Source organism: Staurois parvus, unplaced genomic scaffold, assembly GCF_062004578.1.
Source record: "Staurois parvus isolate SC_StPar_1 unplaced genomic scaffold, SC_StPar_1.0 ptg000814l, whole genome shotgun sequence".
Taxonomy (NCBI): Eukaryota; Metazoa; Chordata; class Amphibia; order Anura; family Ranidae; genus Staurois; species Staurois parvus.
Genome location: NW_028318610.1, coordinates 1,782,761 through 1,800,229, shown reverse-complemented (window position 1 = coordinate 1,800,229; position 17,469 = coordinate 1,782,761). Strand labels below are relative to the sequence as shown.

The following is a 17,469-nucleotide window of genomic DNA, read 5'->3' as shown; positions in this document are numbered from 1 at the left end:
ACTATTGGTTCTCTGTCATAGGCTGCAAAGACAGGAGAACTCATTAGGTGGTGAGGGGACCAGAGCCCAGGAAGATAACAAGCAGGGAAAACAGACCTGGTCCCCAGGGAAGGAACTTAGTTAGGCTCATAGAGAAAACAGTGACCATTACGCTACAGGATAGCTTTATAGAAAGGCGCTTGGAATCAAGGCTGAGTAAGGTCATTCATGCACAATGCGTCTCTTAAAGTCAAGACCATGTTAAAGTAATTTAACAGCAATAGAAATATTGATATTTTAGCATTCAACCAAGTAGAGCCCTTAACCCTTTACCAAAATACCAAACAGTAACTTCAGAACTACTTGATTGATTACTGAAGGAAAATGCACAGAAGTACTTAATAAAAAAAAACTGGCTTGCTCTTACCTTCCACTTTAAATGCTCAGTGAGTGCAGAAGAATTTTACTTTGCATTGCTCTAAAAAGGTTCCATGCAATTAAGGAGAGTCCTATTGAAAGAGGAAAATATTATTTCTATGCAATAATATTTTTTTGAATATTTCTTTGAATTGTATTTAACAATAAAACTGTATACACTTTTTTGCACGCATATGGGAAATGTACACTTTTGTATTTATTACCCCTATATGCTCTTTTCAAAGTCCTGGCGGCGCAAAGTCTTCCTCAGAAAATTGGAGGCAGCACAGGGCTGTGAACTCAGACTGCATTCGAGAGCGAATGCAGGCATTTGCATATTTGTCTCCTATGTTTCTTAAACTCGGATCACTTAAACTTCATATAGTACCAGGGGCAGACTGACAACTCATGGGGCCTCTGGGCAATAGGGGATCATGGGGCCCCTGTGTCCTTGCCCAAACTCAAAAAAGCCTATGAAAAAGGTACCAGGGGCATCTCATGGGGCCCCTACTAACCCCGAGCCCCCAAGTTTCCAAATGGTCAGTCCGCCCCTGTATAGTACTGATTCTGTCCAATTTTTATACTGATATTCCACATTTTTGTTGGTCTCCTCTGTACTACTAGTAGATATCTATCATCCTCCAGTTGATGTGCATCTTCCTCTTTGATTCTGTTTGTCTTTTTGTGTTTCCCAGTTTTTGCCTTTTACAGATTTGTAGATCAATCATCCAAATAGTTGAAATAGGTAGGAAAATCTCTTTAGTGCAGGTGTCTGCATTAGCTATTTCCCCTTCACTACTTTTCAGTGGCAACTGTAAAATTTAGGATTTTTCATTGCTTTCCTTTCTGGTGACAATAGTCATCTTCATGAACAGAGAGGGTAATTATCTCCAATGAGTGCATAGTTGTCTACAAAACTCTAGCAGAGGTGCTAACTGTTTGGTTACACATCTGTTGTCAATTGTCACACTGTATTCTTTTTCCAAACTTGCACAGAAATATAAGCTTTGATACTTTTATCAATATTATTGTTAATATTATTATACAGGATTTATATAGTGCCAACAGTTTGCTCTGCGCTTTACAAAATAAAGGGAGACAATACAGCAAGGGGTATAGAGGGTTAGGAGGGCCCTGCTCCTTGGAGCTTAGAATCTGAGAGAAAGGGGCTGGTGATACAAAAGGTAATAACTGTGGGGGATGGACTGGTAGAAGGAATAGAAGATTCCGTTATTAGCTGAAGGCAGGATAGGCTTCCCTGAAGAGAGAGGTTTTCAGAGAGCGCCTAAAAGTAGGAAGAGTAGGTGATAGTCTGATAGCTTGAAATAGAGAGTTCCAGAGGATTGGGGAGGCTCTGGAGAAGTCCTAGAGTTGAGTATGGTAGGAGGAGACAAGGGAGCTAAAGAGCAGGAGGTCGTGGGAGGAGCGGAGGATGGTTTGTGTGTTAATTGGAAACAAGATTTGTGATGTAATTTGGGGCAGAGTTATAAATGGTTTTATATGTGAGGTTTTGAATTTTATTTGTTGAGCAATGGGAAGCCAGTGGAGGGATTGGCAGAGAGGGATGGAAGATATGGAACGGTTAGTAAGGTGGAGGAGTCTGGCGGCAGCATTCATGATAGACTGAAGAGGGGATAGCCTGCAATGAGGTAGGCCAATGAGGAGGGAGTTACAATAGTCAAGGCGAGAGATAACCAGGGAGTGAATAAGTTGCTTAGTGGTTTCAGAGGTTAGGAACTGGCGTATCTTGGAGATGTTGCGGAGGTGAAGTCTACAAGATGGACAGTGATTGGATTTGGGGCTGAAAGGACAGTTGGGAGTCTAGGATTACACCTAGTACAATCTTCTAGATTGTAAGCTTGAAAGAGTAGGGCCCTCTTACCCCTCGTACGCTGTCTGTTTTTGTTGTACTGTGCCATGTATTGTCCCCCCTATTGTACAGTGCTGAGCAAACCCTTTGGCGCTATATAAACTCGATGTAGTAGTAGTAGTAGTACCCTGGCATGAGGGGTGGGACTGATGGTTGTATTATTGATCTTGATGGAGAAGTCAGGGGAAGGGGCAAGGGCTGGAGGAAATAGTATGAGATCACCTTTAAAAAAATTGAGTCTGAGGAAGTGAAGTGACATCCATGCCGATATGTCACTTAATAGGTTAGTAATGCGAGAGGAGACTGAAGGGGTGAGCTGAGGAGTAGAAAAATAGATTTGTGTGTCATATGCATAGAGATAGTACTTAAAGCCATGGGAGTTTATCAAGTGACCAAGGGAGGAGGTGCAGATGGAGAAGAGTAAGGACAGAGCATTGAGGGACCCCTACAGAAAGAGGAAGTGGAGAGGAGGAGACAGTTATAGGTAATGCTGAAGGAGCGCTGCGATAGGTAGAAGGAGAACCAGGAGTCTCGAAGGCCAAGAGAGTGGAGTTTTTTGAGGAGGAGGGGAATGTCAACAGTATCAAAAGCCGCAGAGAGGTCAAGTAGTAAGAATACGGATTAGTGGCCATTGGTTTTAGCAGTTAGTAAATCATTAGTGAGTTTTAGTAGGGCAGTTTCAGTGGAGTGTAGTGAGTGAAAGCCAGACTGTAAAGGGTCAAGAAGGTTGTTGTCAGTGAGGTGGGAGCTCAGGCGATTGTAGACTAAGCGTTCTAAGAGTTTAGAGGTTAACGGGAGCAGGGAGATGGATCTTAAGTTGTTCAGGTTGGTGGGGTCCAGGGAGGTTTTTTTAACCGCATGCCGCCCAGCCACTGTACATATACGGCGGCAGGGCGGCACTCACAGGCAAACCCATGTTTTAAAACGTGCGTTTTGTAAACAAATAGGCGCGCTGCCGCCCTATTTGTCCTGTGGATCACCGCCGCAGATGTCAGTTGCCGGGTCACAGCCGCTCATTAGCGGCTATGTCCCGGCGATCGGCGGTAAACGGTGACAGAGAGCACAGCTGCAGTAGCTGTGCTGTCTGTCACCTCTCTGTCAGCTCGAGGATGAGCTGATCGAGAAAGAATAATTTCACTTTCTCGATCAGCCTTGTCCCGCCCAGTACACACCCCCTAGTAAAACACTCCCCTCACTCCTATAACCCTTCCCTGCTAAATAAAGTTAACCCCTTCCTCCCCATTGCCATTAGTACAGTGTCAGTTTTTTTTTTTTTGCATTAATCACTGTATTAGTGTTTTTGGGGATGTCAGTGACCCCAAGTCAGTACCCCCCAATGTCAGAATGTCCGCCGCAGTCCCGCCACATGTTTTATAGCAAAAAGTCCAAAATGTTTTTTTTTTCTCAAAATTGTCAGACTTTTTTTTTTATAGCACAAAAAATAAAAACCGCACAGGCGATCAAATACCACTGAAAGAAAGCTCAATTTGTGGGGAAAAAAAGGATGTAAATTTCATCTATGTACCAAATTGCATGACCGCGCAATTGTCCGTTAAACTAGCGCAGCGCTGTATAGCAGAAAAATGGCGTAAATTGCAGTATTTATACCATAGTTTCTAGACGCTATAACTTCCACACAAAGCAATCAATATACACTTATTGGGATTTTTTTTATCAAAAACATGGAGCAGAATACATTTTGGCCTAAATTTATAACCAACTTTGAGTTTACTATATATTTTTTATAGCTGAAAATAAAAAATATTGTTTTTCTTCAAAATGTTTGGCGTTTTTTTGTTTGTAGTGTGAAAAATAAAAAGCGCACAGGTGATCAAATTACACCGAAAGAAAGCTCTATTTGTGTGAAAAAAAGGACATAAATTTCGTTTGGATGCAGCATTGCATGACCGCGCAATTATCAGTTGAATTAGTGCAGCGCCAAGTAGCAAAAAGAGGCGTGGTCATTAAGGGGGGTAAATCCTCAGGAGCTCAAGTGGTTAAGTATGGGAGTGATGTGCACATGCTTTAGAGGGGATGGGAAGGCACCATTAGAGAGGGAGAGATTGAAGATGTGAGTGAGGGAGCATAGGATAGAAGAAGAGGGGGACCGTAGTAGTTGTGAGAGGACAGGATCCAGGGAGCAGGAGGTGAGACGGGCTTCTGAAAAAACTTTAGTGACCTCTTCAGTAGTAGCAAGGTCAAAAGAGGAAAGTGTTGAGGGAGGTTTAGTATAAGGCATGCTAAGTGGGATAGATGTCTGTGCAGTGGAAATGCCCCTACGAATTGCATCAATCTTGTTTTTTAAAATTATTTGCAATCTCATAAGCAGTAAGTGAGGTACTGGGTGGAGGTAGAGAAAGTAGAGAGCTAAAAGTAGAGGAGAAAGGTAATGATTGGAAATAAGTCTCAAAGATTTTTAATATGAAAAAAAGGTAATGATTGGAAATTAGTCTCAAAGATTTTTATCATCCCCCTGCATGCAATAATGAGTGATTTTAACACCCAACATGGCTTATTATGGTGTTGACCCAATATGACTCACATAATGAGCCACAAAAAAATGATTTCCACTAACCAATTGCATTTAGTAGTGTTTTAATTTTTTATGAAGACTTTATACATTCAAAAGGAAACTCTAGTGAATTTGGCTTTTTTTAAGTGTGTACCATTTTAAACCAATGCTTTGTATATGTTTTGTACTTTGCATATACTTTACAGTCATTGTTTTAGAAAAAAAAACATTGACTATGATGCAAAGGATTCCTAGAGCACTGTGGTGTTATCTAAAGACAGCACAGCAGACATCTCCTTTCAGTCACAGCTCTCTCCTATTGAAACCTTGGACAGAGGCTTTCAGAAGGGAGAGTAGAGATGAGTCAATGCTCAGACCCATTCACTTGGGTTTGTAAATTTCAACTTAAACTACTGAGATTTTTTCAGTAGGGGGTACGAAGAGACTGGAAAAGGAGCTTAATGCTCATACTGCTGACTTGATAAATAACAATAGAAAATATTCACATGCAACAATTTTAGATTTACATAAAACAGAAAAACATTTTAAATTGTTTGCTACTATTGACATTAAGTCATTAAGTTAATTTAGGCTCACCAAGATAACATTTGTTCACTCCGTTAACCCACTCAGGCGAATTTCCTAATTTGTTTAAAGTGGTTCTAAAGCCTAGAGGTTTTTTACCATATCCTATGTATCCTATGCATTAGGGTAAAAAAACCTTTCTGTGTCACAGAACCCCCCTGACCCCCCTTATACTTACCTGAGCCCATACTCGATCAAGCGCTTTGCATGAGAGCAGTGGCTCTCCTGGCTCCATCCCTCCTCATAGGGCAGATTAACAGCAGTGGGAGCTATTGGCTCCTGCTGCTGACAATTTCTGTAATGCGGGGGCAGGGCCGAGCCACCCTGTCTGTGTTAATGGATACAGACAGGGCAGTGCTGAAGCAAGCCCGCATGAGTCTCCCCCATGGGAAGCGACTTCCTGGCTTCCTATGGGGGCACTCACAGATGAAAAGAAGAGAGGAGCGCCGTTGCGGGGCCTGAGAAGAGAATGATTGGGGATGCTGTGTGCCAAACAATTGCACAGAGCAGGTAAGTATAACGTGTTTATTATTTTATTAAAGAAAAAAAACCCCAAAGGTTTAGAATCACTTTAACCTCCTTAGCGGTATTCCCGAGTGTAGCTCGGCGTAAAATTTGAGTACCAAGAGCGGTAACCCCGAGCTACACTCGGGCTTACCATGTGGCGTTGCTCAGGAAGTCCCTGCAGCACTTACCTTGTCCTTCGCTCCCGCGATGTGTCCCCTGCAGTGTCCCCGGCCATCTCCTCTGGCCGATGCCGGCATCCAGCTTCCGTGTTCCGGTCCCTGTGACGTCGGGACGTACGGGCGCCGGAACCGGCGGCAAATTTGAAATTTTTTAAAAATGTAATTTTTTTTAAAATGACTATTACATAGTAAAACATTGCTGTTTCAATGCATTTCACATACATTTTGTCCCGAGTGCTTTGTCCGGCGCCCTGCCTGTATTTTGACTGTTCTTTCTGCCTGGAAATTTAGAAAAGTCCATGGCGTCCAAAAAGCGTCCCTTTACGTCAAAAGCGGTTTTAGACCGGCTAGAGAACAACGATAGTAAATCAGAACCACTTGCAGAATTGAGTGATAATGATTCGTGGGGGAAATTCGTCATCAGACACTGAAAACAATTTTGCGACTTTGCTCAGCGATGTGCGAATTTGCCTCTGTATTTCAAATTTCAGTGTTTTTGGTTTGATTATATTATTGAATTAAATTTATTATTATTATATTATTATTTTTTATGATTATTTATTAAATTATAATTTATGATTTGGAGTTTCAAGTTTTATCATATGCGGAATGTTTACTAGACTCTTGTTCGGACAGATTTCAGTGAGTTATTCCTAAAAATTACAGCCTACAATAAAAAAACTACATATTTCCATGCAAAAAAATGGTACCGCTTTCAGCACAAAAAATCGGAAATAATCAGACCGCCGAGGAGGTTAATTTCTTTTGTAGTTGATTAGATGTTTAAAATGAGTACCTGCAAAGTAAGGCAAATCAGCCTTCTAATACATCATTTTTATTAAAACTTGCAATATTGTTAACTATAATAGCTATTATGCATTGGCCCCAAATGGCCAGTTTTCATCATACATCATACAAACAGATAAGAGTGACTGGCCTCTGCACTAGAGAAAATAAACATAACGATTGTTATCACAATTACACAAAGCTAAATGTTGAATATGTGGCGTAAAATGCTGTACTAAATATGCTTGACACAGTACAAGAAAAACAGTTTCCTTTATGATTCATCTATAAATATATAACTTTTTGTGCAGTATACTTTTCAGCTTTTTAAAGCTTTCTACATATAGTTGACAGTAGCCAGCTATCCATGCATAATCTATCACCAAACAATCTTTTTAGTGACATATCTGAGTAACCACGCTCTTATCTTTCATGCTTGTACCTACAGAGAAGAAAGGGTAAAGCTCTGTGGTTTTGTTTTCGAAGGGAAAACAGTAATGATTGATTTTGAAAATACAACCTGACCATCTGACCTGTCATTGATCTGATTTTTTGAACATTCCCTTAATATCACTTTCCAGATTGTTCTTAACATCAGTTTTTAAGGATCTTTGTGTGTCTGCAAACCATGAATGCTTAATACAGTGTAGCTTAGTGGTGCAAAAAAATGGAAGAAAAGTGGGGCAGTTGCAGAGCAAACTATCAGATACAATAAAAATCAGACTGGTTGCTTTGCGTTTGGTTGGTCCAGTTTTCTTTTCATTATTATTTGAAATTAAAATGCATTCCCTATGTTAGGTCCATTAGGCATCTAGGTTAGCAGATCCAAAGCTTAGCTTCACTGACGCAACAATGTAAGGACTCAAAGATATTGATAGTATCAAAACTAAGCGGTAACCCTTTAGTAGAAAAAGGTTTTAATCATGCCTTGAGAAGCTTACAGACATGCTATTGCTTCTAGCCAGGCTATTTTGTTTGTTTAGGGTGGTTTTTAGGGTATTGTTGCATGTGTCCCAGTGGAATAAATACCAATTACTACTAACTACAAAAGGAATTGGAGGGGAATCTGCCCAGTAATGCAGGCCATAGATGGGTCAAAAATCGGCCGATTTTTCTTTAAAAAAATGAAAAATCGGTCGTTCAAGCGGCCGACGTTACCAGCAACGGTAAAAAAAAATGGCCGATTTTCATCCCGTCTACAGTCGGCAAAAAGTGTCCCTGCAGAGAGCTCCGCTATTTCTTTGACAGTTCTTTGACATTTATAGCGGTTGCAACAATGTATCTATTTGTTTCCGAATAAAAACATCTGTATCCTAAATGGATACAAATAGATACATTGTTGCAACCGTTATAAATGTCAAAGAACTGTCAAAGAAATAGCGGAGCTCTCTGCAGGGACACTTTTTGCCGGACTGGAATTCCTCTTCTTCTTCATCCTCTTCTTCTTCTTCCTCTTCTTCATCCTCTTCTTCATCCTCTTCTTCATCTCCTTCATCCTCTTCTTCATCTTCCTCTTCTTCATCCTCTTCTTCATCATCCTCTTCTTCTTCTTCTTCATCCTCTTCTTCTTCTTCTTCATCCTCTTCTTCATCTCCTTCATCTTCCTCTTCTTCATCCTCTTCTTCATCATCCTCTTCTTCATCATCCTCTTCTTCTTCTTCTTCATCCTCTTCTTCTTCATCCTCTTCTTCTTCTTCCTCTTCTTTTTCTTCATCCTCTTCTTCTTCTTCTTCTTCTTCCTCTTCTTTTTCTTCTTCATCCTATTCTTCTTCTTCATGCTCTTCTTCCTCTTCATCCTCTTCTTCTTCATCCTCTTCTTCTTCTTCATCCTCTTCTTCATCTTCTTCATTCTCTTCTTCAGCTTCCTCATCCTCTTCTTCAACCTCTTCTTCATCTTCCTCTTCTTCTACATCCTCTTCTTCTTTTTCCTCTTCATCCTCTTCTTCATCTTCTTCTTCCTCTTCTTCATCCTTTTCTTCTTCTTCCTCTTCTTCATCCTCTTCTTCTTCTTCATCTTCTTCTTTTTCTTCATCCTCTTCTTATTCTTCTTCATCCTCTTCTTCATCCTCTTCTTCTTCATCCTCTTCCTCTTCTTCTTCTTCATCCTCTTCCTCTTCTTCCTCTTCTTCTTCCTCTTCTTCTTCTTCATCCTCTTCTTCTTCATCTTCTTCTTCCTCTTCTTCCTCTTCTTCTTCTTCATCCTCTTCTTCTTCATCCTCTTCTTCATTCTCTTCTACATCCTCTTCTTCTTCTTCTTCTTCCTCTTCTTCATCCTCTTCCTCTTTTTTTTCTTCTTCTTCATCCTCCTCTTTTTTCTTCTTCTTTTTGTCTTCCTATTGCAGGTCACTGCTCATGCGCAGATTTTTTTATCGGTAAAAAGATCGGCCGATTTGCCCATCATTGCCGCGAAAATCGATTTTTTTTCCAACTTTACCGATAAAAAAATCTGACAAAATACTGAAAAACGGCCGAATAATTAGCCCACTAACGATCCGAAAATCGGCCGATTTTATTTTCGGCCGAGAAATCGGCCGATTTTCGACCCATCTATGGCCTGCATAACTCTATCCAAACCTAAAGAACGTTTTGGTCACAGGGTTTTCCACTTTTGTTTAATAAAATGATAGGCAGCATCACTTCCTTAACTCTTTTGAGAATAATACTGACCGCAACTCAGAAAATGCCTGGAGTCAGACTTCTTGCCATTTAATTTGACACGACTTTGTGCCGGGTATTTAACAAGTCAACCTCCAAAGTGATTTTTTTTAATATACTGCAAAATTCATTTTGATACAGATTGTTATGTTATGACTCAAATGTTAATATATAATTGGACATAATTAACAAATTGCTGCATATCCATTTAATGACCTTGAAAGGTCAGCATACAAACTGTACTTATCCATCAGTACTCTTTCCATTAGTGTAATATGGTATGTTCACAGGCCTTTCTGGGGCTGGACTTTTTTTTTTTTTCAATAACCTTTTACACTTTCCATTCCTAAAAGTCATTAGGGGGGTTCCAACATTCATATGGTGGATTCAGTCCCTTACAGGAACATATTTGCAGATTCCTCAAATCATACTTTTTGAACTAGGCCAGGTTGATTTTAATGTAGCTATTACATACCTGCAATACCTTTTAAGTGTGAGATGCCAGGTTCCCTTTTACCTCTTTGCATATCCAGTTCTGTTCATTTGAAGATTACTTTCCTGCATAGGAACATGCCCTTTTGTCATGGAACTTCCTTTTTTTGATATGAAGAGTTACAAGGAATACTTGGTTTATAGTTAAAACCTTGCCTGTCCTAGCTTTCTTCCTTATAGTTAAGGGTTTAATCGACAAGCAAAAACTTTTACCTTAGTAACTGCTTCACTGACCAACTTTTTACTGCTGGTCTAAGTTACTTTCCTGATATCGTATGTACTCTCCAGCGCCTCAGGATATGCACAGCCAAAAGGGAAGCCAAGGGTACCAGGACAACGACAACCAAAGGAAATGTTCCAGGGGTGCAGCCCTCCTCAGATGGGGAAATCAGCCACTGGATAGAGAGAAAACAGGTGGCGCACACACCTAGTGCATTATCCAAGGTTTATTGTAGGAATGAAATAATAAAAACATACTCACAGACGAAGCATGTATCTAAAAAGCATAGAAAAATGACAATGGCCACAACGGCGGGCAAGGTGTTCTCACTGTCAGTGTGGTCAAATGGCTGATGCATCAACAGCGAGGCTCTTTCTTTCCATGCATCATACATCAGCATCAGAGGTTGGTCATCAGCTCTGAGGAAAGGGATTCGTCCCCTAAACACGTCAGCCATTTGACCGCACTGACAGTGAGAACACCTTGCCCACCGTTGTTGCCATTGTCATTTTTCTATGCTTTTTAGATACATGCTTCGTCTGTGAGTATGTTTTTATTATTTCATTCCTACAATAAACCTTGGATAATGCACTAGGTGTGTGCGCCACCTGTTTTCTCTCTACTAAGTTACTTTCCTGTTGTAAGGTGCCGTTGCACCTCGTTTTTCCTTAAGGCAGATAATTGATTCTCACCCACATTGTTTGGTGAGGTTCATTCAGGTACCAGTTTTCCCCATTTGGGATTATCTTTTCTGATCTAGAGTACAAAGTTGATACTTGCTGTCATTTATTTGCAAAGTTCCTTTATTTTAGTTCATGCTTCTCAATCAGCCTGACTTTCAGGCATTGATTCTCATAAGAATATGTTGGTTTTCTTACTGGTTTTGCTCATACCGTAATTGAACTGCATTAGGACATCTGATATGTTACAGTATGTTACAATATCTTTGTACCTACCAAAAAAATCTGTTTCTCAAAGTCCATTATGGGACACGGGTCCTGCCTTTCTGTGCATTGGCCTTATGCACTGCTTACTTTAAAACTGAGGCATGATAGTTGGAGTCGGGGCTATATGGGGGCTGGCCCAAAATTCATTTTGTCCAAACCTGAAGGTAGCAGTATAGCCCACATGTCCAAGACCTGTCTTTGTGTTGCACAGCGCGCTCCCGGGTGTCACTGGGAGCCCCGGGTTCCATTCTAATGATCTCCCAAAACTGGGTCACGTGATCATTGTGATAGCCTCTGATTGGCTATCACAGTGATCAGTCACTGTGAAGCCAGCCCCCTTGTTTTTTTTTCTCTCTGAATGGAGGAGAGAGAGATACAATGCATCGCTCTCTCCTCTTGCAGAGGGAAAATAAAACTGTTGTAAAAAAAAAAAGATACATAACTATTAAAAAATTAAAGAAAATATACCTAAATCAAGGTTTGATCTAGTTCAGTGCCAGGGTTAGTGTTTGGGTCAAGGTCAGGTTCAAAGGTCAGGATTTTTTTTGTTTTTTAAGATGGAGCATTAGCGACAACAGGATGTTTTTGTTTTTTAATTGGTATTAGTGTCAGTGTATTTTAGGTAAAAAGAAACCAAAATGCACACTATTGTTTCTGGGCTGTAGTACAGGTACAAACAAATAACATACACATATATGGTATCGCTGTGATCGTCAAGAGCTGGAAAATTTATTTTGGGTTGTTCTTTGGTGGTAGGTTATGGCAGTAACAAGACACACAACACACAACTCAATTATAAAAAATATTTTTTTTACTATTTTGAGCCAGTTTTCCTTTGATAATGGAAAAAAAAATCAGGAGATATCCATTACCATTTACCACCAAATGAAAGCTGAATTTGTCCTGAAAAAAAAAAAGAAAAAAAAAAAGGTATAATCCACCTAGATTAGTGGTGGGCAACCTTTTTTTTCAACTGAGCCAAATCTCGCCAAAACCACGATTGAAATTTATTTTGAGAGCCACATTTTTAAAACTGAAAATACATCTCCCATATAGTAATTCATCCCCCATAGTAATTCATCCCCCATATAGTAATTCATCCCCCATAGTAATTCATCCCCCATATTAATTCATCCCCCATATAGTAATTCATCCCCCATAGTAATTCATCCCCCATATTAATTCATCCCCCATATATTAATTCATCCCCCATATAGTAATTCATCCCCCATATAGTAATTCATCCCCCATATTAATTCATCCCCCATATAGTAATTCATCCCCCCATAGTAATTCATCCCCCCATAGTAATTCATCCCCCATATAGTAAGTCCCCCATATAGTAAGTCCCCCATATAGTAAGTCCCCCCCCATATAGTAAGTCCCCCCCCCATATAGTAAGTCCCCCATATAGTAAGTCCCCCCCATATAGTAAGTCCCCCCCCCATATAGTAAGTCCCCCATATAGTAAGTCCCCCCCATATAGTAAGTCCCCCCCCATATAGTAAGTCCCCCCCCATATAGTAATTCATCCCCCATATAGTAAGTCCCCCCCGTGTCAATTCACTTACCTTTGCTCCGCGCGTTCCTCTCGCCGTGTTTCCCGCGCCGTTCTGGTCTTCAGGGCGGACTGTGAGAGGAGAGGAGTTCGTCACGCTGCCCCACCTACATCCTGGCTGCCCCGCCTACATCCTGACAGCTGCAGAGTCCTGACTTTTGGGGCGGCCGCCCGAGAGGAGGGAGGGGAGCGGGCGGCCGTCTGAGAGGAGGGAGGGGAGGGGAGGTGAGGGGGCGGCCGCCCTGCACACGCCCGTCCGAGAGGAGGGAGGGGAGGGGAGGGGAGGTGAGGGGGCGGCCGCCCTGCACACGCCCGTCCGAGAGGAGGGAGGGGAGGGGAGGTGAGGGGGCGGCCGCCCTGCACACGCCCGTCCGAGAGGAGGGAGGGGAGCGGGCGCCCGGCACACAGAAGAGCCGCATTTAAGCTTGTAAAGAGCCGCATGTGGCTCGCGAGCCGCGGCTTGCCGACCACTGACCTAGATGTACAAAGTAGTTGTGATGATATGTACGTGTATACTAACATACAAAGTTGTACAATTTTACTGAGGCTTTAAGATTTGTTTTACCCTTAGTCGTGAAGGGGTTAAAGTGTTACTAAACCCAGGACCCTGCATTATCTGGTCTCCCACAGTACACAGAACACAGAAATGCAATTACTTTAGTAAATATAAACTGCTAAATACCTTTTCTCATCAGCAGTTAGAGCAGTCGTGTGACTTCTATCCGTATCCATCAGAGCACAGGTTACAGCTTATAGGAGTTTTAATTCTCCTGTAGGAGGATGCAGGACCTCTGACCTCTGCCTGGACAGTGCTGATTGGTCCTATGCTGATCACATGCACTCTCCAAAGAAAACAAACTGAGCATATGCAGATTGCCCATGAGCCTCTGGTCTATCAGGAGATATTTAGGAGACACTGGTAGAAGGGGAGGATCAGAGAAGACAGGATCAAACATCCTTTTTACACAATGCAGATGATTAACCCCTTAGGTTCCACAGGTTCCTTAGGTTCACCCTTTATAACATGTTACATCCGTATTCACGATGTAACATGTTACTTCCCCCGCAGGTCAACGTACCCTTTAACAAGTGAGGGAAAGCATGTCTGAATCTGAAAGCAACTCTTAGAACTCAAAGAATGCTATATTAGAGCTTAGCTACTTAGTTTATTTTATATAGATGTTACATTCTCCTATGCAGAATATTGAGAGGTACATCATGTATTACCAGTTTATCAATACAAAGCTTATTATCAATATCTACAACTCATCCTCTATTTATCTGTTAAATAGTTTGATATCTGTTTGTCTTGTGATTTACACATACATGCCACACTATATAGCAAGTACGGTGTCATGAATGTTTACTATTGCAGCTTCCTGTGTCTTCTACTTGCTTAGAAGTATACAGGTGAAACTCAAAAAATTAGAATACGGTGCAAAACTTCATTTATTTCAGTAATGCAACTTAAAAGGTGAAACTAATATATGAGACTCATTACATGCAAAGCAAGATAGTTCAAGCCGTGATTTGTCATCATTGTGATGATTATGGCTTACAGCTCATGAAAACCCCAAATCCACAATCTCAGAAAATTAGAATATTGTGAAAAGGTGGAATATTCTCGGCTCAAAGTGTCCCACTCTAATCAGCTAATTAAGCCATAACACCTGGAAAGGGTTCCTGAGCCTTTAAATGGTCTCTCAGTCTGGTTCAGTAGGAATCACAATCATGGGAAAGACTGCTGACCTGACACCATCATTGACACCCTCCATAAGGAGGGAAAGCCTCAAAAGGTAATTGCAAAAGAAGTTGGATGTTCCCAAAGTGCTGTATCAAAGCACATTAATAGAAAGTTATGTGGAAGGGAAAAGTGTGGAAGAAAAAGGTGCACAAGCAGCAGGGATGACCGCAGCCTGGAGAGGATTGTCAGGAAAAGGCCACTCAAAAGTGTTGGGGACTTTCACAACGAGTGGACTGAGGCTGGAGTCAGTGCATCAAGAGCCACCACACACAGACGGATCCTGGAAATGTCGTATTCCTCTTGTCAAGCCGCTCCTGAACAACAAACAAAGTCAGAAGCGTCTTACATGGGCTAAAGAAAAACAGACCTGGTGTGTTGCTCAGTGGTCCAAAGTCCTCTTTTCTGATGGGAGCAACTTTTGCATCTCATTTGGAAACCAAGGACCCCGAGTATGGAGGAAGAATGGAGAGGCACAAGGACCAGAGTATGGAGGATGAATGGAGAGGCACACACTGCAAGATGCTTGAAGTCCAGTGTGAAGTTTCCACAGTCTGTGTTGATTTGGGGAGCCATGTCATCTGCTGGTGTTGGTCCACTGTGCTTCATTATGTCCAGGGTCAACGCAGCCGTCTACCAGGAGATTTTGGAGCACTTCATGCTTCCTTCTGCAGACGAGCTTTATGGGGATGCTGACTTCATTTTCCAGCAGGACTTGGCACCGCCCACACTGCCAAAAGCACCAAAACCTGGTGCAATGACCGTGGGATTACTGTGCTTGATTGGCCAGCAAACTTGCCTGACCTGAACCCCATAGAAAATCTATGGGGCATTGCCAAGAGAAAGATGAGAGACATGAGACCGAACAATGCAGAAGAGCTGAAGGCCGCTATTGAAGCATCCTGGTCTTCCATAACACCTCAGCAGTGCCACAGGCTGATAGCTTCCATTCCACGCTGCATTGAGGCAGTAATTGCTGCAAAAGGGGCCCAAACCAAGTACTGAGTACATATGCATGCTTCTACTTTTCAGAGGTCCGATATTGTTCTATGTACAATCCTTGTTTTATTGATTGCATGGAATATTCTCATTTTCTGAGATTGTGGATTTGGGGTTTTCATGAGCTGTAAGCCATAATCATCACAATGATGACAAATCACGGCTTGAACTATCTTGCTTTGCGTGTAATGAGTCTATCTCATATATTAGTTTTATATATATATATATATATATATAAATATATACATGCATATATATAATTTTTCGAGTTTCACCTGTATGTAAGGGTATATCATCCATCACTGGGGATTCTGTTTTACTCTTGTGAACTGCCCAAGCACCTCAAGCACCCATTGCCTATAAACATGTTATACTGGCAGAATAGTGGTATGCAGTAGAACCTGATTGGCTTCTGCTGTGCGAATTGTGGGAGGATAGTATAAAGAGATTTCAGACACTTACAATGGCTGTATTTTAAAATGTGTTATTTTGTTAAACAAAATGTATAACTAAAACAAAGTCTCTTTTTTTGTGTGGAGTTCCACTTTAAATTTGATATACATGACCTGATTCTGTATTTCCTTTGTCACAGGTCTCTGCTTCAGTGCGTACGTTGTAAGACAAAGTAAATGAAGAAAGCATCTCTCTCTATCTCTGGTACCAGTTCAACAACACACATGAGAGGTCCACAACAGCAAGCCCTGTTTTGTTATCTGGCCAAAATTTTTTAAACCTAATTTTGTGTTTCAAAATAATGGTTCAAAAGGGAAAAAAATGTATGTATCATATATGTGCCAAGGAAAAATGTGATTTGCCTTGAAACGAATTCAGATTTTGCCAATAAAAAATTAATGTTGGCAGGTAAGAATGAGCAGAAAATCCTAGAATGTAAATAATACACCTCAGCAAAGAACATCATACTTAATGAAATTGTTTTCCCCAATGACTGTCACTTTCCTGGCCAGCACATGCTAATGGAATAAAGAAAAGTAATGTGATTTTTAAACATACCATGATGAATAAATGAACACAAGTGAATTATATTGTAAGAACTGTTGTCAGCGTGGGCTTACACTGTCAAAGAGACAAATAACATAATGATGTTTTAAACTTTGCTTTTAACTCCATCTTTTTTTTATAAATTCTGATACTAGCTTAAAATTAGCTAAAAAAAAAAAAAAAAACAGTATTGAAATTATTTTTCTTTTATTTAGTTATACAAGATTTTACTAAAGGTAAATATACTGTGCACTGCACTTCCCTGCATATCTGAGGGGGAGCTCTGAAATGAGGCAAAGCTCTGCTGATTTCTTTCATCCAATCATGTGCAGACAAAAATGTTGTTTTTACTTTCCTTGCATGTTCCCCTCAGATCTCAAGCAACTGCACTTGGAGTGCACCGCCTATTTGCCTTTAGTAAATCAACCCCACTGTGTTCAGTGAGAAATATTCAGGTAGTTTTGTTGATGCTATGAAGTAAATGTGGATACATTGATCACAAACACAGTACAATATTTGTTAGCTTGCACCATATTTATGACTTCATCTCTGTGGCCTTTATAACGTTACCCATTAATTTTGGCCAGTAACTCCGTGCACCAAAAATATCTATGAACAAAATCACATTATATTTTATATTGACATATGTATTTTGTTGCTACCATATAGTCATATGTGCTGTTGGATTAGCAATTTATGCAAAATATTGGCTGAGTTGAGGTGTCCCCAGACTTCACTAGGGATATTACGTGGGAGAAATTCACTGTCTCTATCCACCCAAGATAGATCACCTTTAAATAAGTAAAATAGAAAGAGACAGACTCTATTGTGACTCAGGAATCAATGTTTTTTACTGTCCATATATTCTATGAATAATGAAGGGCAAATGTATATTTGTATGCAGATTTCTTTGCCATTCCTTGAGGAACACATGATTCAGAGACAAGAGGATTTGGACACTGGCTAACAGAAAAACAGTGATCAGTCTGGCATAACCACTCCCACTCCCAGCATGCTTTGGTT

General features: G+C 40.8%; 1 protein-coding gene across 1 annotated transcript in view; it reads left to right on the top strand.

Annotated features, from left to right (window-relative positions):
• Positions 1-16,557, top strand: part of COBL (cordon-bleu WH2 repeat protein) — a 570,333-nt gene extending 553,776 nt beyond the window's left edge. Inside the window, 1 exon segment of the mRNA XM_089654939.1 lies at positions 16,040-16,557. Coding sequence (XP_089511065.1) covers positions 16,040-16,066 — 27 coding nt within the window. The 3' untranslated portion in view covers positions 16,067-16,557.
• Positions 16,558-17,469: the final 912 nt, after the last annotated feature.